Consider the following 26,020-nt stretch of genomic DNA (forward strand, 5'->3'; position numbering starts at 1 on the left):
TGAAAGGAAATATGTTTGAAGAGCTTTAATGTGGTTAAACTTCTTACTGAACCCCCATAGGCAAGGAAAATGCTGGATCCTCTTCCCAGGTCTTCCCTGCTACCTCTTTATACCTATGTGGCATTTGATGAATTTCTTAAAACTTCTCTGAGCCTCAGTTTCCCCATCTATAAAATCAAGATACAGAAAGGACACAGTTCTCATATGAATGAATTTCAGCTAACATACTTTCTGCAAAGCAAGGACACAAGGGATTAATGGACAAATGGGATAATGAATGTAAAAGCCTTAAACTCTAAAATAGTGTATAACTAATGGTAACTCAAATTTATTGGACACTATCCTATGTGCCAAGAACTATACTCAGTGTTTTGCATACATGAAGCATTTAATCCTCAAATGAAAACAAACACACATACACACACACACACAGATGAGAAAAGAGGAAACAGGCATAATGCACCTTATTTAAGATCACACAGCTGGTTTATGGTAGAACTAAAATTTGAACCTAGAACTTTTCTGATTCCAAGTCACATGCTTTTTTTTGGATCTTCTTTTTTCCATGTCACATGCTCTTAACTGATATTGCTTCTCATTCATTATTGTTATTATTGGCCTCAGTGGTTGATTTCTCCCCAGGTCCTGACAAAGATCATATAGGAGGTGTGGAATAAGCATCAAGCCAGGCATTGGAAGACAGAGTTCTAGTTCTGATTTTACCATATGCTAATTGTGATCTTAGGCAGAATTACTCTTTATCTGTGGGCCTCTCTTAACAATAATATGGATTAGACTTATTATTTTCAGGATCCCTTCCAAATCTTAAAAAAATCTTCTCTGGAACATTGTTAGTAGTTTATTTACATGAATTTCTTCTTCCATTATTGTCTTACCTCACTTTTGTGGTTAAAAATAAGAAACAGAGTATGTGAGAAATACAGTACAAAAATGTACCCAGGCAATGAGGAGAAATCTGAGTGGCACCAAATTGAAATAGAGTTCTGTTTGTACATAAAGGATTTTACAATGACCAAAGTGCTTTTTCACCTATTACCTCAGTCAGTCCTCCCAGCACTCCAGTGAGGTGTAGGTGCTATCTTACCTTCCTTCCCCTGCTAAGACAAGCAGATAAACTAGTGGGTATGGGCTTCCTGGGCTCAAAGTTTTGTTCATTGTTCTTGTATGTGGGTCCAGATAGAAAGTCCCAGGTCCTGGCCAGGAGCACCAAGAGAAGTATACAGAGTCAACAAGTAAGATGGCAAAGATGAACAGAAAGATCAGCAGGTTAAAATGGGCAGTTTGAATGAATACCAGAGATAGCAGGTTCTCTCTCTAACCTTTTATGAGGGTTTTTCAGATGTACTTTAAGGGCCTAGAAGTACATGGACAGGAAGATCATTTTACAAGTGATAAATTGTGACTGAGGTAGTCACTAATAAGTGACAGAATTGGAGCTTGAACTTGTATCCTTTGATTCTAGTCCCAAATTTCCTTTTTTTTTTTAATCTACCAAAGCCCCATAGCAGTGAGCACAGACTCAGATACCGCTGTCACTTTATCCCATTTAACACTTGTTATTGCAGCAAAAACCCCTTCTTTCCATCCAAGAGACAGATCTTCCCACCTGACACTGCCAGTGAACATCAGTATCTGGTATCTTGTCTGAATGTTACAGTAGGAATCCCCTTGTCTTCAGCCAGAAGATAAACTCATTTTTATTATAGTTTTTGGTTTAATTCTCTTCCTGTATGCCACATTGTCCAACCTCCAACACTCTTCCCACCTTCCTTTTGTAAACACTACTTACCAACTTGTCTTTTTAAAACAGTAAGTCATGTTACTTTACTCTCAATGAAGTGTATCATGTGTCTTTACACATCCTGAGCGCATATGCTTGACATTCATTTCTCACAGCAAAGCAGAGAACATGACACTGCTTACCTTCCCTTGTACTATACCTAGGGTTTTCTCTTTGTCTCTGCTTGGTCAGTCCTACAAACGTAACACTTGTGAAATTACACTGACTGGATTCCTGAGATTTTAGCTAGATTTGAAAAGGAGGCAGGTGGTGTCAAGGCATGGATTGATGATGGCAATAGCTGGGTGGTGTGACATGTGCTCATGTGTCTGGTTCTCCTTACAGTGGTGAAATTCCAGCAGCGATCTGTGTTTCCAGTACAGTTTGGTGGCCCAATGATAGAACACTGGTGGAATTCCAACCTCACCTTCCAGATTTACACAAAGAAAACCCCACAGAAAAAGGTACTTCAAGTGATTTTAACCATTTCTTACTATTATACCAAGGAACTGGAGCATACTTAAATAATGCTGAAACATTTTTTCTATTATAGCATACAAAAATATAATATAAAAATAAAATATGCTAAAAATGGGTATTCCTACCTGACCTAGGAATTCCTCCATACTCAAACAACACTAATGCTCATGATTATTTATTATTTATTATTTATTATTTCTGTTTGCTGTTTTAGGCCAGATATGCTAAAGGCACTACACACACATGCTATCAAATTTAATCATCATAACTCTGTGAATTAGATACATTATTATCTTCATTTTACAGATGAGGAAACTGAGATTAGTGAAGTAACTTGTCCAAGATCACCCAAGCTCACAAAATACAAAGCCAAAACTCCATCCCAAGTTTTTTGACTTAAGATCCTAACTTCCTAACTTCTTCATTGTGCTCACCACTCTGGAGAATTGACTGTTTGGATTGATGTAATTAGCCTTAATTTGAGACTCTTCCTGTTTGCAAGCAGAATATGTGAAGTATCCAGCCCATGCACAAAATAATATAATGTTGAAAGCAGTTTTGATCAACTAATTCCAAAGTTATAAAATTCACTTTAACTGGCACAGTATATATCAATGAAACTATGTCATGAGCAGTTTTTACTTCCTTCAATAAAAGAGTGGCCTTTATAATCTTTGACCTCCTCTTTACTTTTTGTCTGCTTTTTTTTTATTAAGGTATTATTGATACACACTCTTATAAAGGTTTCACTTGAAAAACAATGTGGTTACTACATTCACTCATATTATCAAGTCCCCCCATACCCCATTGTATTCACTGTCCATCAGTGTAATAAGATGCCACAGAGTCACTATTTGCCTTCTCTCTGCTACACTGTCTTCCCCATGATCCCCCCCACACCATGTGCACTAATCATAAGAAGGGGATTCCCTTCTCCCTCCCTCTCCACCCACCCTCCCCCACCCCTCCCCTTTGGTAACCGCTAGTCCCTTCTTGGAGTCTGTGATTTGACCTCCTCTTTAGTATGAATAGCTTAAGGAATATATCTTATTTTCTTTTTGTTTTTTTCAGAGAATATAAATAATAGAAATTGTTTTGGAAAATATACCAAAATAGGAAGAGGTAGAAAAACATAATTCTACAACCTCAAAACACCCTTTCTAAGCATTTCTATATTGACATTGAATCACCCAGTTAATGGCTTCTTTCTAGTAAGAGAATTAATTACAATCACTTATAATCCCATCACCAGGAAATAACTATTGTTAATAATTGTTTCTTCTTTGTGTTTTTCAAATGAATAAAATATATTACATGTGTAAATCTTTATATTTTAGTATTAAGATAATTTTAATCTTTGTATTTAGTATTAAGATAATTTTATATGTAATTTTTATCCTTTTTTAAAAAATCTTAATATGCTCTTGAGGGTTTTTAGTAATTTTTTCAAAAAATATATTTAATCTTTTCCACATAATTTTATAAGTATTTGAAAGTTTGCTATGTATAATTTAATAGCCTATTTTTAATCAACATAACAAATATTGTTCATATTATTTCAGACTTTTTGTAAACAACATTTTAATGGCTGCATATTGCGTTGTAGGAATGTGCTGTAATTAACTTAATAATTACTGATTATTGGTCCTCTAGTTATTTCTGATTTTTAATTTTTAAAATACACATTTTATGTGTAATATTTTTGTGTATTCCTTAATATTTCTTTAGTATAAATTCCCAGAAATGGATGTAGTGGGGCAAAGAGTATGAATATTTAAAGCTTTTAACATTCAACATCAAATTTGCTGTCCAGAACTATGTTGCCAGTTCATACTCCCAACTTCACATATGACAGCCTCTGTTTCTTCATATCGTTGATAGCATCAGGTATATTAAGTTTTGTGATTTTCCTAGCTTAATGACAAGAATTTGTATAATCTAAATTATTTCTTATTTTTAATAGTGAAATTGAATGTTTTTCATAAAGAACTATCCATTAAAAATAGAAAAAGATAGTCTTCCAACTTCTTTGTGATTTATGAAACCCTCTATAATCTTCCAGGGAGAAGCAGTGAAATCTAGAAGGGGAACCAAAATACGGCAGAATGTAGGTTGCCACTTAAAGTTGCCTGAGTCAAATAATTAAGTTATGTACTTCATAAAGCATGGGTTCCTTTATAAACTGCTCTAAAGTCCCCTGTGAGTCCTCTTCATTTAACCTAAACTTTTTCTTTCCTTCTCTCAGCCAGAAGTCATTGGATCTGCATCACTGCCTTTGCGATCTGTCATTCAGTCTGAGCTGCTTTCTTTCTATAACCAGCTTCCAGTGCAACAGGAAAATGGTCAGACTCCAGTTGGTCCCCTCAAGGTACATAAGTATACTTTCCGATAGTCAAGTTTTGGAGCATTTATTACTGGCTGGCACTGAGAATATAGCAATGAACAAGAAAATCATAGTTCTGGTCTTGCAGCTTATGTTAAAATAGAGCAACAGAAGTGCTGTGAAGAAAACAATTGGTATGATATGATAATACCTGGAAGGAAGTAGGAGATAATGGTTAGGAAAGGTCTATCTAAAAATGTGACATTTAAGGTAAGGTTTGAAAATAAGAGGAAGAGGCCGCCAAGTAAAAAGCACAGGGAAGACTTTTCCAGAGAAAGGGACTAATACATGCAGAGGCCCTAAAGCAGGAATAGGCTTGGCATCATTAAGGGACAGAAAATTGCCACAGAATAGGGAGTCAAGAGGGAGAGTGGCAGAAAGTGAAATTGAACAGGCAGACAGGAGCCATATCATTTAGAGCTTTGTAGGTTAGGGTTAAGGGTTTAGATTTTATCTTATGAGCCAAAAAAGGACATTAAAGCATGGGAATGACATCTGATTTACATTTTTAAAAGATGACTGTGCAGAGACTAGATTGTAGGGGGCAAGAGGGAATATAGGGAGCCTATTGCATTAGTCCAGAAAAGAGATGATTGATGGCTTGAACTAGAGTAGTGGCAGTGAACAAGAAGGGAAGTAACTGAGTTTGTGTCCTGGTGGAATAAACTGATATATAATTCAGTGGAGAGAGGGTTCTTTCCTTCTATTCAGAAACTTCAGGATTTCTTAAGTGGCAGAGTTTGGATGTGTGACTTCAGTATAGCTTTCTCTGATTGTCATGGTGAGTTTTTTAAATCACCACAGCCTTACCTAAAACATTTCCATGGCACCCCGTCACCCAAAGGATAAAATACAAGGCTCACCATATGACCTCAGCCTACCAGCTGTCTTGCGGCTTCCCCACCAATAGCCATGTCAAGCCACGCAAAGAATCAGTAAAGTATCATGCTGGTTCATACCTCTGTGCTTTTGTTCCTGATTTTCATGCTGCTGCTGCTTCTCATAAACCTTCTCTGCCCCCTTCTTGGTCTTCTTATTAATAAATAACATTTAGTTTTAAATACTTGTGTGATTATCATTGCAAAAAATTAATGCACAATACTCTTTCACTATTGAAGTTTTAGTGAAACTTGCCTAGTTCATTCCGGACCTCAAGGTTAAAATCAGAAAGGGGTAATTAAAAAAATCAATGAACTAGAAATTGTTTTTTTCCTGCCTCTGTTGAAGTATTGTTTTATATAGGTTGTTGTCCATATTCAATAGACTAAAGAAACTTTGTAGTAGGTTTTAAATAAAAGGAACAGTGAGTCCTCTTTATCCCTAAAACTTCAAACTTAGAGAAAAATTGCAGAATAGGTCTGAACTATTTAAGAAAGTTATAGACATCATGCTTCTTTCCCCCTGAATTTTTTTATTTCCTAAGAACAAGGACATTATCATACATAACACTGTATAGTTCTAAAAATCAATTTAACATTGATACTATATTCTAACCATAGTCCATACTCAAATTTCACCAATTATGCCAGTCATTCCATTTATAGCAAATTTTTTTCCAGTCCAGGATCATCTGTTACATTTAATTGTCATCTCTTTTATTCCCCTTTAGTCTAGAGCAGTTGTGCAACCCTTCTTTGTCTTTCAGTACTTTGATATTTTTGAAAACTAAGGCCTTTTACTTTGTAGAATGTCCTCCATTGGGGTTACCTGAATCAGTCATTACAATGATGACTGTAAGATGTTGATTTTCTAACTCCTCCATTCCTTGTACACTTATTAATTGGCATCCTACTCGATGGAAGAGTTCTCCTGTCATCCATATTTATTTATATTGGATTGAACTCATGGGTTCTTACATTATTCAATAGGTAACCCATTATTATTAATTTTGATGCTGAAATTGTCCCAGATTTGGCCATTGGGAGCCCCTTCAACTGGATTCTGTGTCCTTTCAATAGGTCTCCATCCTTTTCTAAGCACTTCCTTCTTTTTTGGCACAATGATGTTCCAGGTTCACCTTATATTACTGATAAATCCTATTTCTGGCTTTTCTTAATCCTATTAGTGTTTGTACTATATATCTGAAGATTAGTTTATTTCCTAATTATCCAGTGCTGCCTCTAGCTCTAAAATTCCGATTCTGACTCTAGAAAACATTCCTACTAACTCTCTTCCCTTTGTGTTTTATAGGTTACTGTGGAGCTTATTACAGATAACAAGGATTTCACCGGTGGGGTCAATACTAAGTTAAGTAGCAGCAGTCAACATACCTCACTTCATGCTCTCACAAATCCAGATAAGACACTACCAGAACCTAGCCAACATGTTGCCCATACCCAGAACCCACAGAATCTAAGCCAAACTCATGAAGAAACTGCAAAGAAAGCACAGAATTTGGTACGCTCCAACCCAAAGGCACCAAGCCCTGTTGCATCAAATCCTTCAACCCTCATGGCAGTGCTGGCCTCTCACAGTTCAGTAAATCAGACAAGTGGGTCAGCAAAAGAGAGTACTTTGCTGTTGTATGTGCTGCTGATGGTGCCAGATGGGAAAGATTTCATTACTGGAGATTCTGAGAAACAACCACCATGCAATGTTTATTTAAATTGCAAGCTCTTCACAGACGAATTCTCCAGATCTGTCATTGCCTGGGGCACAACACAACCAGTCTTTAACTTTTCTCAGGTAATTATACATGTCTGAACATTACGCATCCAGTAGAGATGTATAGGGGTGAGAGACCAGAATGTTTCCCAAATCATAATTCCATTTTGAAAGGAACCTAGAATATATGGACTGGGAGGGGCCTTTGTAATTATCTGGTGTGCAGATCCAGTCCCACTATGGGATGCAAAAAGGAGAGACATTGCCAACATTGTAAAACTTTCCTATGTCTTTCTTTCCTTCTGTCCTGTCTCAGTTGATATGATTTTCCTACTACTTCTTCTGTCTTGAGTTCTGAGTTCTGTTCCTTTCTGCCTCTACTACTACCAAACTTCTCCCATTCTTTTCTGTATTTCAAACTCTTCTTTATTTTTTATTTTTATTTTTTCTGTACTCTCATTTATTCTTCTGCTTACTTCAGTACTCATCTTACTTGCTTTCTCTGTGGAATTTGTTACTACTGCTTAAATTGTATCCTTTCTTGACTTCTGTAACTCTTACTTTCTTCCTGAATCAACAGATGTTCTTTAGTACTGGGCCAGTAGGAAAACTAAGAAAACAGTGGTGACCCAACACTTTTCCCATTCTCTTAGCTTTATTGGTGCTCCTTTTCATTAGTTTATCTTTGGCATTGTACAAGCCAACACTTCCTTTTCCCATGGTCATAAACATTCCCATAGCTTCAGCCATTATTTTTATGATGATAACTTCCAAATCCACACTTCCGTATAGGCCAGACATCTCCCTCAAGTTTCAGGTCTCTGTATCTAACTGCCTGCTGGTCGTCAGCACCTGAGTGTCTCAAAGTACTTTATACTTGGCACCTAATGCATTGCCTGGCACATCGCAGTTATTCAACAAAGATGTATAAATGAAAGAAGGAATTCACATGTATCCAAATCTGAATTTATTTTTCTTTCCCAATCTGTTACTCTTCCTCTTCTCTGCCCTTTTTAATATTGTAATTTATACTCAGAAACCCAAGCAGAACTTAAACTTCTCCTTGGCTTGCTCTTACATAATTATTTACCAAGTCCAATAGATGCTGCAAACTTAATTATCTCTGGAATAAGTTCTTTTACCTCAACTCCATTGCCACTGCTTTCTTTCAGGCCTCATGCTCACTCCAAAGAGCCATGAGACTGGCCTGTTTCTGTTCTCTCCCCACCCATCCCTTCTGTGCACTAACAGGAATGATCTTTATAACACTAACCAGATTATTTTACTACCCTGTTTAAAACTTTTCAGTGATTCCCCATAGCCTTCAGTACAGAATCCAAATCCTTAGTTTGGACTACAGGACCCTTTAAGAATGGACTGACTATACGTCTCCCATCTCAACTCCTGCCACTCTTCTCTTCCCACGAGGTAGTCCAGCTACACTCAGTTACTTGCGGTTCCCTGACCATTCTCTTTTCCTTCTACCTTGAATTTCCTTGTCAGCCTTCATGATTCCTATTACACAGAGCTTTTTATCCTAGTTATTTCCTGCTTATTCTTAAGATTTAGGGTTACTTTACCCCCAGAATCTCTCCCTGAAATCCACCTACATGTAGGTTAGGTTGCTGTATTTTCCTTTTTTTGGTTTCAGGTAACAGAAATGTGCTCAAGGTACCCTATGTAATTGGAGTTTCTTAGATGGATACAAAAGTCTTTCTGCTCAGGTTCTCTACTCTTCTGATATCTTCCTTTCATCGTGCCCCATATCATTTCTTGTTTTACCCATTTTGCCTCTCGTGTTTCTGTTGATTTCATCATTGGGGCTTATCTCTCCTCTGCTATTGGAATTATACTACAGCTTGGGTTCCTTCAGATTGGTGAGCCCTTGATTCTGCCATTAAGTTGACTGACCTGCTCTTGGCCCTTCATTTCTGGTTCTTTTTATGACTTCTCTTTTCTCTTTCAGCTACCACCTAACTGGCCAATTCTGGATTAATTTTACATTGAAAATCCAAATAAAGAGTAGGCTTGCTATTTGCCATGACATCTGAACAGAGCTTTTTGCGCTGGGTCACACCACCCATTGGGATTGGCTACCGTTTGACTAGGTGCTCAACTCTTGTCTAGTCACTAGCCATCTTTTTTCAAAAACTTCTGTCTTTCATCAAGGGTTTGCAGATGGGTCACTTTGCCTTGGAAAGGCTTGGATGAACTTGGCAACCACAATGACTGACATGTCTGACAACCTTCTCTGTATCCCCAAAGTCCCATCTATATGAGGTTTGTCATCAGAGAACTCGGACCATTTTGTATTTGGCCTTCATATGTTCTCTAAAACCAGACTGTGGCTTCTCTTGAGGATACAGAATAGGTTCTATTTTAATGTGTTCAGCTCCTAGCACTGTGCATGGCACATAGCAGGCTTTCAGTAAATGTTGAATAGAAGTATAAATTAATCCTTTATTTTCTCTGGTGTGGGTTTTTGTTTTGCTTTTTGTTGTTCTTCTCCCTAGGTGATTCCTGTCTCTCTGTCCTCCAAATACCTGGAAAGGCTTAAGAACAATGTGATGGTAATTGAAACTTGGAACAAGGTGCGGAGCCCAGGACAGGACAAGTTGCTTGGGCTGGTGAAACTCCCTCTCCACCAGTTTTACGTGTCATTCAAGTAAATAGGATCTTTTGGAGTATTACTTATTTTACATCTTTAACTTTGTGTGGACAGAAGAGGAATTCCTTCAGTTTGCAGACATAACTAGCCCAATAGTTCCTTAGAGGACTCTTCTCAGTTTCACCACAGTTGCTGCTCTTTCTGTGTTAAAGCGTTCTTACAGATACCGCTTACCATGTTTCAGGCCCTGTGCTAAGAACCTTACATTCATTTAAGTCATTTAAGCTCCACAGCAATCCTCTCAGGCAGGTAACTTTTATTTCCCCTGTTTTACAGATGACTTAACAGAGGCAAAGAGAAGTTAAATAATTGGTCAGGTACATCGTAAGTAGTAGACCCAGGGTTAGAACCCAGAGAGCTCCGCTGCTTCACCAGGAAGCTCTATTGCCAAAAGTTACCACCTCACAAAACTAATGGTTTATCTCAGTCACAAAACGTTCATACTGTTCACATTAGCTATTCGCAAGATTTCTGTACTATCTTTTGGACCTTCAGATTTGAATACTGTACCTCACTTCTCACTACCCAACACCTAGATGGGGTATTGATTTATGTAAGGTTAGTTCTTTCTGAAGTACAAACTTAATTTTTTTGTTTTGGTGCAAGGTGCTGATTTTTAATTATTTTAGCACTGACCTCTTGCCTAACAGCCTTCTCACAGTTCTTTGTTTTAAATGCTGCATTTTACATTTTACAAAGAGCACTTTGTGGGCACTATATCATGTGAGCCTTTCTGTATCCCCAGGAAGTGTTATCATTATCCCCATTTTTCAAATACAGAAACTTGTTCTTTGACTTAGAAAAGTCAGCCTCTCTGGCTTTCTTTTCATCATCTGTAAAATAAGGGGAATGATAGATCCCCTATCTCCTTTATGGAGCAATGTGATCCAGGATCTAGTGAGAAAATCAATGGATAATCTGCTATGAACAGTTAAGTACTTATGATAGAAGTATGGTCAGGCTAAGGACACTGCTGGAATCATGGATGTCATTGTCAGCTGTAAGCTTTTGGGTTTTTTTTTTAACCCTCTTTTTGGTTGTGATATTAGTCTGGTCTGGTATTCCCCCTTCCCTGCTCATTTTGTTAGAACCCCATTCTTTTATGAGAGCTTGAAATAATAGTAGCTATCACTTACTAACCACTTACCATGTATCAAGCATCATGGTTGATATTTTATATCTGTTATCTTAGTTTAGTCTTAACAACAGCTTTTTGGTGGAATTTTTATACCTACATTTTATAGAAGAAGAAACAGATTAAACTGATTACTTATATTCATACAACAAGTAAGTGACTTGAGCTAAGATTCAGTATGGTATAGTGTAAAGCAACTGGATTTTTCTCATTTGTTAATAATGGATATACCTTTACAGTGTTAGGATTGCATTGTAAGCACTTAGTAAATGGCAGATATTATTGGTAATATTATCCAGATCTTATCTGTCAGACTTCAAAGTCCATACTTATTCTGGTTGACCATACTGCCTTCCTGTAAAATAATTCACCAACCCTTTACCTAGATAGCTCTTGATCCCAGGCACTGGGCTTGGGGCCATGATGATAGATAAATCAGATACATTCCCTGCCTTTAAATTGCTACATTTGGAATTTACCTGCCTGGTAATTTTTATTTGATGGATTATGGATAAAATTGTGTTTTTTCAAACCACTATTACTTTTCTAATTGTAGATCCATTTTTAACAAACTGAGAAAATGAGCCAAATTGAAAATACAGCAACTCTAACATAATTGATGATTGTTATTTGCTCATCCACAATTTCTCTCCCTCTAGAGACCCCAAGATTTCTCGCCTACTGCTTGATGCTCAGTACCCAGTTGTTGCTGTTGACAGCTACATGCCGGTGATTGATGTGTTCTCGGGCCACCAAAATGGGAATCTTCGAGTCTTTTTAGCCATGGGTTCTTCAGATCAAATAATGGCACTACAAAGATTAAAGAATGAAGAAAGAATACTTCCTCTCTTCAGCCCTAGGCCAGCTCATTTCCTGGACCAGCCATCTATAGCCTCTGTTGCTGTGGTAGTGACTAAAAACTTGATTGTTTACAAAACCATAATTTCATTTTAAGGTGTACAACATGATGTTTTGATACACATAACATTGAAATGATGACCACAACCAAGCTAATTAACATATCCATCACCTCACCTAGTTAGCTGTTTTATGTGTGCTGAGAACACTTAAGATCGCTCTTAGCAAATTTCAAGTATTATAATCTCATTTTATCTTACTTTAGTGGAACCATTGCCCCAGATCCTTATTACAGTAGTGAAAAAGAACATACTTGCACTCCAATACTTGCTGTAGATCAAAGGAATCATTTATATTTTTCTTTTATGGTTTAAGTGGATATCAATGTCTCCCTGAGCTCTTTGAATTTATAAAGAAAATCTAATTGGACAATCAGATCTTTATCCTATAATTTAGGAACATAATTGTTTTTTAAAAATTGGGGTAAACTTAAAACTGCACTAAAAAAAGATAATCTGGGAGAAAAAAAATTGGAGTTGAGGAGTGGAGAGTGATTGCAAGTGCAAGCCAGTGAGATCTTATTCTGTTTCTCAGTCAAATCCTTACTGTAAAGTTATAGTAAAGTTCCTTGCTTTTCTACTAAAGGAACTTAAAAATAATTTGTACAGTGCTGTACATTTGAGAAAGTACACTGATGTACTTTATCATGTTTATTTCCCTAACCACTACATAAGGTGGATTGTTGTCATTGCTCTGTAGTTGATGAAACAGAATCAGAGAGCTTATGTTACTTGTCCAGATCACATAGTGAAGGATGGGAGACCTGGGGTTTAGGCACAGGTCTTCTAACTTGAAGTCCAATCATTCCACTATATCATGTCCTACTGTATCTTAACATTTGGTTTCTTCACTTACTGGTATAGCCAAATCTCAGTCTCCACACCATGTAAGTAAGTTATGTTTTTTAATCAGAATCTGAATGACAAATATAATATCTCTAGAAGAGAACTATTAGGAAAATAATCTACTAACAGGTTATTGTTTATTTGTATGTTGTGAACTATAAACTTTTCTTTACTGTTTCTATTAGATACTAATGTCTATCAGTAGATAATAGTGGCTTTTTAAATTTAATAATGACATAAAAGCACAAACAAAGAAAATCATCCATAACATTCCCAAGTGTTTTTAGGTGTTATATGACCCTCACATTACAGTGTAGACTCAGATTTTGTTAATTCCATACTGAAAGTTAGAAAATGTTACTAAGAACAGAAAAGAAGTCCTTCAAAGAGTAGATACCTACAAATACAACTGCTTTTCCTCCTATACTTGAGTCCCTCATCCAGTTCAGCATCTGCAGAACTGAATTATTTAATTACTGTAATACTATATGGCCAAAAGCCACTGTGATTCTGAGGAGGTTTTTTCCCTCTTTCTTTTTTTTTCAGGGGAATTAAATTGAAAGTTCTCAGTTTCCTAAGGAAGGTTTTGAGCAGATATTGCTGATATGTTTAGATTTCAAAACAAAGACCTAATGTAATCTATTTCAAATTTATTGGATTATTTAGAAAGTTAAACATATGAAAATCATACACTCTGACCCTTATCTGAATCCTGAATCCCCCCTTTGAACGTCCCCAGCAATTGGTTGTCTAGTGTCTGCTGAAGCTGTACAGGGCAGAGGTAAAGAACATTAGCTCTGGAGTTAGATCACCTGAGTTCAAACCCTAGTTCCACTGTTATTAGCTATGTGTGTTAAATTGGCTAATACAAGTGAAGGGCTTATTAGTACAGCGCCTGGCTCATAGTAAAACCATTATTATTAGTAGTAGAAGTACCTTCAGTAACACTAAGTTCACTACCTTTCCAAATAGTTCTTACCATTATTGAACAGTCTTGGTATTAGTCCCAACTTCATTAGAAAATAGTAAATAAGTTATAAGTAAATTAACACATGTTTACTTCAAATATGTATTCTTTATCTTAATAAGGAAATAGCCTCTAAGCATGCTAAGAATCAGAAACAGATGTTGAATTTTGTCAAATGCCTTTTTAACATTTATTGAGATAGTCATGTTTTTTTCCCTTTTCCATTAATGCACTGAATTACATTTTTGGATTTCCTAATATTAACCCCAGTCTCACAGTCTAGAGTAAATCTGGCTTGATCTGATAAAAGTGAGCAATTGTGAGATTTATACACAATAAAAATTAAGTATCCCTTTAACTATCATCTCATTACGCTTATTTCTTCTTCTATACTCAGACTTCATATAGATCCAGGACTATTCTAAGCAAGTTACTCTTTAAAGCTCACCAGTGTCTCTGTTTCATTTAATAGGCAGAGGACCAAGGAAACAGACTGATGGAGCACCACTTTGAGCTTCATGTAGAAAAGGTTAAAGGGCTAGCCCCTCTTCAGGCAACAGTTTGGGGAGAAGCAGATTGTTATATTCAATACTACTTTCCAGTTCAAGACGCACAACCTAGTGTGCTAAAAGGGCCTGGGTTCCTTGAAAATGGTAGGTTTGAGAGGTTAGGACTTCTTGTTCTTGTGTGGTTCTTTTATTGAATATACTTGGGAATTTTTTTTCCTGAGTAAATTTTGTGTTCTTGAATGTTTCTAGTCTCACCTGGACAATACAGGAGATGACCAAAATTTTTATTTTTCTTATGTTGTTTTTTGTAACTTTTGATATGATTTCAAATTCATGGAAAAGTTGCAAAAATAGTACAAGGAACTTCTGTGTACTCTTTACCTGTATCCACTGATTATTTACATTCTGACCCATCTTCCAGCATTTATATACCTACTCACTTTTATTTACACACATACAGTTGATGGTCATTATTCATGGCAGTTATGTTTTACAAAGTTGTCAAGAACACTAATTAGACAATACTGAGCCATTGCTCCCAGGGGAAATATATATGTATACATATCTCATGTAGATCATAATCTTAACTCCTAAAAACAACTTAGGAGTTCATTACCTTCCCAAATAGTTCTTTTGGAAGGTTCTATTTTCTTTATTTTATAAAAGAGAACATGAGTTTCAGAAGCGTTAAGTGACTGAGGCCACCCCACTAACAAGTGCCTTATCCACCTGGCCCCAGAACCAGATATTCTTGGCACTGCACTGCACTGCACTGCCCCTTACATCTCCATCTTCTGGTCTTCTCTGAGAGCTAAAACAAGAATCACCTTATTCAAGCTCAGCTGGAAATAAACAAGTCAGGTGACTCAGATTTTTCACCATTCTGAGTATGTTCACAAATAACTGCAGAAGTGCTGTCAGTATTGATGTGGGGGCTCAGATAAGGGACTTGTATCCAGAAGATACAAAGAACTCTTACAAATTAATAATAAAAAGACAATTCCACTAAAAAATGGTCAAAGGATTTGAATAGATGTTTCTCCAAAGGTAAACAGATGGCCAATAAGCACATGAAGAGATATTCAATATCATTAGGCATTTGGGGAATGAAAACCAAAACCACCACAAGATAACCACTTCTTCCCACTACAATGGCAATAATTTTAAAAACAAAAACCAGACTAACAAGTGTTGGCAAGGATGTGGAGAAACTGGAACCCTCATATGCTGCTCACCAACAAAGGGATCTCTTTATTCTGCATCATGGGACCCTAGGGGACCATAGCTGCTAGGAAAATGAACCTTATTAGCAGGCATAACTTAGTCGAAAGATACAGGCTTTCATTCCAGGTCAGTGATCTCCTAGCTTTAAGACCTTTGAGTTCACCATGTGACCTTAAGGTATTCATATCCCATCTGTTTGATAGGCGTAATAATACCTGTTTTGTTTTCTTCACAGGAGTTTTGTGAGGATAAAATTGATTAATACTGGATATTAATGTACTTACTATCTTACTACATGTAAAACACTAAATGATGTGTTCGATTATTCTGAATTGCTTTTCTTTTCCAAAGGAATCACTTTGAAGCCTTTCAGATCTGCGACCACACTCTGTGTTCCAGAACCCATCTTTAATAGTAAGCACCACCACTCTCTCCTGTTGCCAACTGAAGTTCCACTACAGAGGTTCCTACTGAGTGCCTTCTCTGCACAGGGTCTTGTGCCTGGAGGTGGAGTCCAGTTTGAAATCTGGTGCAGGTACAGTGGAGAACCCAATCCTGTCTCTAGAAAGAAAGGGCACATCCTTCCCTTAACAGGCTAGGTTGAACCCTATGGAAGCTAAGTGACCCCTTCTGCCCTATTTGATATTATTTGAGCTTGTTAGTGATTCTTATCCAGATTTTACTGAACTCTGCTAAATTATTAGGATCTTGGAAGCAGTTTTATCTCATACATCTAACCACTACTTACATTTCGAAGTGCTATTCTATCAGTTTTATCTCCTACTATTATATCTTACATGTATCGGTCACCTTTCTCTGCTTCTCTTACTGCCTTGTTTACTTGAGGACCTCATCATTTCATGTCTAAATTATTGTGACAGTCTCCTAACTGCTCTCCCCACTTTTAGAGTCGTCCCTTATATGTTCTTCACACCACCAGAAGAGTAGCCTTCATAAAATAAAAGTCCACTCACCCATGTCACAGACTTTGGCATGAATACAGATGTTTGACCTCCCACCCCCTTTGCCTCCTACTCCCAGAAGCCAACTAAAATGACTAAGAGAGTGTGATATAAGAGGAGACAGAATCAAGAAGAGAACTGGGGAAGAGTATTGTCCTCTCATCAGAAACTTTTTTTAAGTACAATCAGGTGGAAATTAGGTTGGATTTATAACTTTGTGAAATAAGGATGAAATGTTTTGACATGAGAAGGAAATAAAGTATAGACTGACAGATCCTCAATGACCCTCCAAATTTGAGGGGCTTAGGCCTGAAGCCATAGAAAAGACTGGGACTGCTCCACTTAGAACTGCTTTTCCTGCTGCAGGATGGACTCTTTAAAAAGTGGCTAATCCCAGAGGTCCAAGTCAGATGCTGTAACTCAAACAGAAAGCCTGGGGGAAGCTAGTCTTTGTCCTGAATACATGGTATAATTTGTAGGGCCCTTCCTCATTATTATTATGGGTAATAAATCCAGCCAGACATGACCTCAGCTGTATACCACAAATACAGAACAATCAAGCTCCAAAAATAACTTAATACTGAAAGCTGATCCCTGGAGTAGACTGAATCATTCGTCCCCCAAATTCTTACAACTGACAGCTTGTGCTTTTGTGACCTACAGATACTATTATCCTACTGTAAGAGACCAGATGGTCGCCAAAGGAACCTTACCATTATCGAGGATCTGTGCCATGGTAACCATGCAGCACCATGAGGATGTGGGACTACAGACCTTTAATCTCCCTTTAACCCCCAGGTTTGAGAACAGGAAAGAATTGAGGAACCAATCATCGGGTAATTGAAGACTAGTTTGTCTTAACTTCTCAAAGTCAGAATACTTTAAATGTCCCCTTTTTCTCTAAGTTAATGATTCTTCACATTTTGTGGTACTTACCCTTTTAAGAATTTGATGAAAACCATGACACAGCTTCTTTTAGAAAAATGAATATAGAATATACACTGCAAATTAGAAAATTCGTAGTTCCATTGGCTCTATATAAATGTTGCTTATCTCATTTCACCTTTAACTTCAGCAAGCATGTTTCATGAGTCCTCGCAGCATAAATCCTATTTATATAGGTATACTCAAAGAACTGGTTTTCTGAAGCAACATGAGCAGATGTGGGGTTGGTGGAATATAGTTAGCATGAACTGGGAATTCACCATAAGGGAGGAGGATGTTAGGACTTAAAGTTGGAAAGGATTAGTATACAATTTGGGGTTTTGAATTATATCCTAATGGTTTCAGCAGGATGACCTACCTTCCAAATACATCATCAGATACCTAACATTAGCCTCCTAGATCAAGTTATTGTGCATGTTTGCTGGGAAGCATCTGCCGAAACAAAAGGTTTTATCTTGCTGTGATTAAGATCTGATTGTTCCTCCTGACCTAATGGATCAGCTTGTTCTGATGTTCCTTAAGGCTTTCTCTGAAATGTGATAGTAAGATGGTAGAATTATTATTTAAAAAATGGCATGGGAAGGGTGTTTCAGGTGATGTGGTAGGAGGTGATAGAAGCACAAGAGTATGAAAACCTTTTAGAAGTTTGAAAAAGAAGGAAGATTAGAGTCCATCTCAATTCTATAAAAATAACGAGTATTGAAAATCTGGGATAAAGTTCTGCCTCTGATAGTTGTGTAATCTTGGCAAACAGTTGAAGCTCTGAGCCATAGTTTCTAGGATGTAAAGTGAAAATAGTAACTTCTGTTCTGCCTTTATTAATCATAAAGTACAATAATATAATGTGATTGTGACCATGAACAGATTATCTCACTGCTAAAGCCCGTTATTGTTCATTGGAATTGTAGTGTTTATCTTCTTCCTTCCTGAGGTCTGGTAGTACAGAGAATCTTCCAGTCTACCTTTTTATCTTTTTTCCTTTTGTCTTCATTCTTCAGGATTACTGGATGTGGGCCTAAGGTACAGGCGTACTCCAAGGACAGCAGAGGGAGTTCTTGCTGCCCGAGTTGTGTCTATCTCAGTCCAGATTATCAGAGCCTGTGGTCTGCAAGCAGCAGCCAAGTAAGTCCGCCTTAGAAATGCAATTCTCAAACCTTTTTCCATTGCAGTCTACACGATATATGATGCTCAGATATGCAGAATTTCCTTGTGTACAATTTCCAATCCATTAACCATACTCTACTTGTTTCCTTTTCTCTTAAAAAAGCATATATGAATATAAGTGAATAGAATCACTTACAAACTTTGCTATTTTAACTGTTAATAGCAACTTAGTTCCTGGACCTTGTCCAGCAATTTATCCTCAACCCTGCTTGACCACTTATTCTTATGGTCATATCCTGTGCCCTCAAACCATGCCAGGACCCATCACCACAGCTCCTCTGTGATCTCACATTCAGTCTCAGTTCCACCTCCTGGTTTTCTAGCTTGTTCCCCTTCAGTCTGTTCTCAATACAAGCCAGGCATCCTATGAAAACTAAGTCAGGTCTCAATACACCTTTATTGAAAACCCACTAATGACTTCCCACCTCATTCAAATTAAAGCCAAACTCCTCCTTAAAATGGCTATAAAACCCCACATGATCTGAACCCCCTCTTATCTTTGGGACCTGATTTCTTTGTGCCTTCGTCTTGCCGCTTTTTTCTGCCTAGAATACTGCTGTATGCAAACAGCATGGCCTTCTCTTACTTCCTCCAGGTCTTTGCTCATACCTCTCTCTACCTTGAATATTCTTCTTCCTTTTGGCCACTAAACAAACTCCTATTTTCTTTCAAGATTTTAGAGCTTCTTTGCAGCCTTCCTTTATCTCTTCCTACATGTGGACATATTCGTGCTTTGTCCTTTGTCTCTTAGCACCTTGGTTGCAGTACAGATGACTCTGTTTCAGTTATTTGCAGTTATTCTCAGACCCTGAGTTTTCCTCCACTAAGCTTTCCTCCACTCGAGTTCCTCTAGTGACTGCCTGGACTTCTCGCTACCCAACCCCATCACATAGCATAGGTCTAGCACATAACAGGTCCCCAGTTAGCAAGAGAAGTAGGCCACACTCCTACTGTAAACAGGTTCACTTTGGATATGAGTTCCAGGAAGAAGCCAGCCTGCGCTCCCTAACTTTTTACTTTGGTGTATCTTAGAGTCAGATTGTATGCCTTTAACTTCACAGTCTCTAAATAACTAATGAAATTTCTTCCCTGTGAGATCTGACACTGAAGCAGCCAATAAAATGTTCAGTCTAATTAATATTTTTCCTCACTAAATTCTCCAAATAGACTTTTTCAATAATTGCCCTAGAACATCTTAGTCTAAGTGACACCAGGTCAGTTTTTTAATCTGTCACTCCCACATACTAAAACTCTTAATGGTTTCCCATTGTACATAGCAGTGGCCTCCTAATTTCAATTGTGCATTCCAGTTAACAGAAAAATTAAAATGTAGCATACCCTCCAATAAATCATCTTTATATACTACTATACTAAAATATTAAATAGTTCATAAAATATATAATAGAGTTGTAAAACTTTATGGGATAACAAATATAGAAGTTTTAATATTTTCTCCCTGTACCCAAATAGTTCACCCTATGAAATCCTTAGGTTGTTCACATTGTAAGGGCTATTGGTCCACAGTATAACGTCCAATCTGTTCAACTTGGCATTTAGGGTCCTTCAAAATATCTTAATCTAAGTCTCAAATGAAGAGTAGGAGTTATCAAAATGCCTAAGATGCTGAAAATTATTCTGGTCAAAGGCATGGAGGCATGAAATTTGTGTATGTGAGTATGTCCTGTGTAAGATCCATAAAATTGTGAGTATGGTGTTCAATTAACTGCTGTTTAATTGGCAGAGAAGGACTTGAAATTTAGATACTCAGTAAATCCCAGAAAGACTGAATAACAGATAAGAATCTCAATAGTTCCTCTTTCTGGGACTTCCTGGGTAAAGTCAGATCAGATAACAGGCAGTTTTTTTTAAGTCCTGCATTTGGTCTGTGTTGGTGTTACTAGAAGGAAGGGCCAAGTAGCCAAGCCATTTCTAGCACTACACTACCAGAATGGCAGGTCGGTGGAGTTCCAGAGGATATGAGACAAAGCATGACATAATGGCAACTGAATTGTACTAGAAATTGGACCCCTTGGCTTCTCGTCCCACCCCCATTTCCCAGTAGCTGTATGTGATCTTGGACTAGTTTCTTTGCTCTCTAGGTCTTAGTTTCTTCATCTGAAATACGGAAATTGGTAACACCTCCCTTGATTTTATAAGGATGAGTGTAAAAAAAAAATTGAACAAATATGAAGTTACTTTGTTCAACTACTAACTACTATACAAATGTATGGATTTTTATAGTTCCACTGGTATAGATAATTGTTACCTTTATTAGCCAGTAGAATATAGTAAAATCAGAAATAAGTTTTACATTGCCTCTTACTGAAGAGAAGAATTCTTGGTGTCTGAATAGCAGGTGCTCTGAAGTCAACCTTCTTTCATCAAGAGACACCAACTCTTACCTTATGTGCCAGTGGTCTTCCTAAAAACATTACAGTGTCTGTGTAAAGAAGGCACTTCTTTCTTACACACTTGAGTCTTCTAACTAACCTAATCTTTAACTGAGAGTGAGTAGAAACTTCCTTGGACATAGCCAATAGTTCTTAAGTTCATAAAGGTAAGAAACTGTAGCTATTTCACTGCTGTATATCTAGCTCTCTGAGCCCAGTGCATGGCACACATAGCAGATACTCAGGGAACATTTATTGAATGAATGAATGCAGACCAGCTTGGGGCCCAAATTTTCTGACATGTCACTATACTTCTGAGAGTTCCCTATTAAGAGTCCTTTCACTGCCTGTGGGCAGGTTCTCTGCTTTGAGTATATTATCTAATGTAGTTTTTACAAATTACTTGAATAACTGATCCTTTTTTTTTTTTTAGCCACTGCTAACATTTGATTTATTTACATCTCTTTTTTCCTATGCATAATGTATACTTCAGAATATGCTGTTGTATGAACATACACCAGTCTCCTATTAATGATCATTGTGGGTTAATTAATTTCATTAGAAATGAAATTACAATAAGTATTCAAATATATATACATCTTTAGTATTTGTTGTATCCTTGTGTTGTCTTCCTTTTAGCAAAGAGGATAGTGAAACTTGGGAGAGGTTGAATAATTTGCCCAAGGCCACACATCTAAGTAAATGATGGAGCCAGGATTCAAACCCAGATTTGTGTAACTCCAAGTTACTACCCTCTACTAATGTATACCAAGTGCAGTAAGGAAGGAACACCTAAGTCTGCTTTGGGGCTATCAGGGAATGCTTCAAAAAGAGGTGACCTCTTTGCCTAAATATCAGTTTTATACCTTTGGGGAACTTGGTGCTAAGAGAGTTTGTCTCAACTATAGCCACACACAAAAGACTTGACCACTCCTAATGAGTGTCAGTTAAAGGTGGGTAGATTCTGTCTGTCCACTGTAGAGCATCTGTACTGAGAAACAGAATAATAGCCCCTGATATCTGGGAACTGATCTAACACTCATAGCTAGACTTTGGTGTTTTCCTGTTGAACATAAACAGTCTCTCAGAACACCAGCATTAGACCAGGAATGCTCTGTGACCAGGATGAAGTGAAACTAAAATAAGATTACTCCATAATCTTGTCTAAGCACAAATCAAAACAAGGTCATTAAAAAAAACACAAAAATACCCAACATCCCCATCCTAGCTAAAATGAGTAACCATACAGTTTTACCTCTTACAGCTTTACCCTTATAGTAGTCTTCCCTCCTTCTAGATAAGATTCATTAGAATACCAATCCAGAGAAAAGCTTCACTTCCTCGAACAGTCCTCCAAATCAGCTAACATAAGCCTACTGTTATAAATCCTTTCTGCCACCTTCTTCCTGAGATGCCCCATGGTTCCACTTGGTGTGTGTTCTCCCTCTGCAATGAGCAGTAAAGCCAGCTTGTTCTACTACAGTTGGTTCCTGGCGGTCTTGGCTGAAGGGCGTTGACAGTACGGTGGAGTGTCCTTGGAGTCTCATTCTGGTAGCAGATGAGTGTTGTCTCCCCTCTGCCCATACACATACACTATGATATCTAGATTACTAAGAAAGCACAGTATGGCTCTGCCAAAAGCCTAGATAAGAAATGCATGATCAGTGAGCATTCTTGGTGGCCTCATGGAAATGGCAGAGATGTTTTCTAGGCAATCTGGCTCATTTCTGATATTACTTTCTTCTCATTCCCCCCCCCTTCTGCCCTCAGGGCTTTGGCTGAGCACGAACCTGCTCTACAGTTCAGTGCCACAGTTGGGGTCAATGCCTTCGTCACTGCTCATCTCTCCTTCCTGCCCAAGGGAGAACAGCGCAGAACCCGCCCGGTGGCCTGTTCCTTCTGCCCTGAGTTTTCTCATCACGTTGAGTTCCCGTGTAACTTGGTGACTCAGCACTGCACTGGAGAGGCCTGTTTCCTGGCCGAGCTGTTGGAGTTTGCAGAGGTCACTTTTGCTATTTATCATGAAGATACCAAATCAGGTGAGCACCAAGTGACTCATCACAATCAGAATTAAAGGGAGATCTGTTTTGAATAGTATAGCCCTTCCTAGGAAATACATGTTGGATTGTTTATGGATCAGAGGTCATACTCTTTGCAACTTACTTCTGAAGGGTATAGCAAAAAAAAAAAATACATACTGAGTGTATGTGTGTGCGAAAGGATGTAGAGAGAGAAAGCAAATGTTTCAAGATGTTAGCGGGTGAAGTTCAGTGAGGGGTATGTAGGAGTTCGTTGTAATATTCTTGCAACTTTTCTGTATGGCTGAAGATTTTTTTAAATAAAATTATATGTATATGTATGTATGTGTGTATATGTATATATATGTGTATATACATATATGTATTTATGATTAATGATTTAGAGGGCATTCAAGCTTTAACTGGAGCAAGATGATCTCTAATGCATCTTTCAACAGTGAAATTTAGTGAGAATAAATGGAGGGTTATGTGGATATATTGTAAACATAAGCCATTTGGTCAGTAGACCACCAAATAATTTCTTTTTTTGTTGGCTTTAACAGCCAGTGATATAGCTAGTTTCCAGTCATTCAAAGAGTATCTGCTCGGACTAGTAAAGGTACCCACAAAAGAGCTGCTGGTCAAGAGATCTGGTAAGAACTATCACTTTCTAACCCTACCCTTTCCTATTTACTTCCCTACAAGAGATCATCTTATCTGATTCACTTGCAAGATATGCAGAAGAAAACATGACCTCTTAACACATGCTTCTGAATTCTCCCAGATACCTCAAACATTTTCTCAAAAGTACTTTAAGTCTTCTACTTAAGCCCTAATCATTTCAAAAGTCTTCTAACAAAGCAAAAAAGATCAAAACAGTGTACTGTGATCTTACTCTAGGGAAGATGATGCTGGTGATGATGATGATGATGATGATATTAATTATAATAAATATGGTGGTTATATTACATTATATAGCATTTTGTAAAATATTTTCTCAGATCTTGTTTGAGCCTCATTTTAACTCTGTCTGGTAGGGGGGAATACAGGATCTTACTATTTTCATTTCTTAGATGAGAAAACTTAGGCTCACAGACGTTAAATGATATGCCAAGACCATACAACTAGTGGAGCGGCCATACTGAAAGTCAAATCGAGATTCACCTGTTCCTTTCTACTAGATTCTCCTCTCTGATTGAAGAAAGAATAAAAGTATGAAGTAAAGACTCAAAAAAAAGACAGCCACCAAGACAGTCTTAAAATTATGATCCCATTCTGTGTATTTTACTAGCTCAGCGACCTTGACAGAGTGACCTGGACCTTTCTGAGTCCCAGTTTTTTTATCTCATAGATACAGTTAATCCTGACGTGTCTACAATCCTGACAAAGTAGGAATTGATGAAATAGAATATATAAAGTACTTGATACACCGTAGGCTTTCAGTAAATGTCAGTTTTCCTTCTCTTGTCCATCTTCCTCCCTAGGATTTTATAATCTAGTTTCCGGATTTCTGTTACACATCTCCCAAGTTTAACTGTGAGTTAAAATTTGAGCAGTACTCTAATAAATGGGTACTACCTGTGTTCCTACCAAAGAAAAGTCTGTACAACTTGATATAGGATTTAATTCTCACTTACATTATTTATTGTTTGTGAACTAGAATAAGTCACTTCTCTCAGATCCATAGTTTCCACCTCTGTAAAAATGGATATAATAAGATCTACAAGATTATTGAAGCATTCAAAGAAATTATACAGGTGAAAGATCTTGGCACAGGAATAAGCTCATAGAATACATCACTTTCCTTCTGAAACTTACTACAGTTTGTCAGTGAAAGCAACCATCTGGGAAGTCCCATCTGTATAAATTAAATTTAACCCCTTGGAAATAAACCTTTTAGACAATTTGCCTTTGTATTCAGAGTTATTCTAAAGTGAACACTCTATTTTGTTTTCTACCCACAAAATCTGAGTCACAGAATAACACAGCAAAAAGAACCATCTAATCTAGCAATTCGTAAATGCTAAAATGGTGTGAAATTTTGTGTGTTCATGCATTTATGTATCTTTTTTGGAGATAATAGCTTTCATTAAGTCACAGCTGTTGTGATAAAAAAATGTTAAGAACCACTAGGTTGTAGGGAAATTAATACCGGAAATGAGATGTTACTAAAGCCAAGGCCTTAGGTTCTTAGACTGACTAAACCAAAAGGAGTCTTAGAGATCAACATATTCAGCCCCCTCATTTTACCAACAAAAATTAGGAAGGCCCAGAAAAATTAAATACCTTTCCAAAAGTTATAAAACCTTAAGTGACCTTTGACAAATTAATCTCAATAAGTCCAAACCTTCTTAAAAAATGAAATATAATTAATAAGACCTTTTTCAGAAAATTGCTGTGGATATTATAGCAGTCTACAGTCTGTTTTACATAATTGTGAAATCCAAAAAAGCTCGGAAAATAAAGTTTTTTATTAACTTATTAAGCAACCAAGTCTGACCTCAACTAACATTAGATTATTTAGTCTTTATTTTCTGACTTAGGCCACTACCTGATTATATAAAGTTTTACTGGAACATATCCTGCCCATTCATTTGCATATTGTCTGTGTCCACTTGCTCACTACAAAATCACAGTTGAGTAGTTGTAACAGAGACCACATGTCCCAAAAACCTAAAATATTGACTATCTGGCCTTTTACAGAATAAGTTTACCAACCCCTGACTTACATGACCACTGACTATTACATAATATTCAGTTTATGTACTGTATTACTCTTCTAAAATATGAAAAATCATAAATTCAGAAACATCTGGCCCTAAGGATTTCAGATAAGATACTATGAACCTATAGTAACTGTAGTGTAGACTTTGGAGCCACTACCACTCAGTAGCTGTAATAATTTGATCTTTCATGTTCTCGTCTGTAAAATAGGGATTATTATCCTAAATTAATCCTCTGAACTTCACAGGGTTATCAGGAGAATCAAATGAAGTAATATATACAA

General features: G+C 37.2%; 1 protein-coding gene across 4 annotated transcripts in view; it reads left to right on the plus strand.

The window, feature by feature from the left end:
• The window catches only part of C2CD3 (C2 domain containing 3 centriole elongation regulator), a 159,325-nt gene that overhangs the window by 81,944 nt on the left and 51,361 nt on the right, over window positions 1-26,020 (plus strand). For all 4 annotated transcript variants that reach the window (XM_057507226.1, XM_057507225.1, XM_057507227.1 and 1 more), the window contains 11 exons: window positions 2,147-2,265; window positions 4,527-4,649; window positions 6,855-7,349; window positions 9,782-9,933; window positions 11,731-11,977; window positions 14,274-14,454; window positions 15,886-16,069; window positions 17,160-17,332; window positions 18,440-18,563; window positions 22,766-23,034; window positions 23,577-23,666. In XM_057507226.1, coding sequence (XP_057363209.1) covers window positions 2,147-2,265; window positions 4,527-4,649; window positions 6,855-7,349; window positions 9,782-9,933; window positions 11,731-11,977; window positions 14,274-14,454; window positions 15,886-16,069; window positions 17,160-17,332; window positions 18,440-18,563; window positions 22,766-23,034; window positions 23,577-23,666 — 2,157 coding nt within the window. The remainder of the gene's footprint in view (window positions 1-2,146; window positions 2,266-4,526; window positions 4,650-6,854; window positions 7,350-9,781; window positions 9,934-11,730; window positions 11,978-14,273; window positions 14,455-15,885; window positions 16,070-17,159; window positions 17,333-18,439; window positions 18,564-22,765; window positions 23,035-23,576; window positions 23,667-26,020) is intronic.

Source organism: Manis pentadactyla, chromosome 9 (assembly GCF_030020395.1).
Source record: "Manis pentadactyla isolate mManPen7 chromosome 9, mManPen7.hap1, whole genome shotgun sequence".
Lineage (NCBI taxonomy): Eukaryota > Metazoa > Chordata > Mammalia > Pholidota > Manidae > Manis > Manis pentadactyla.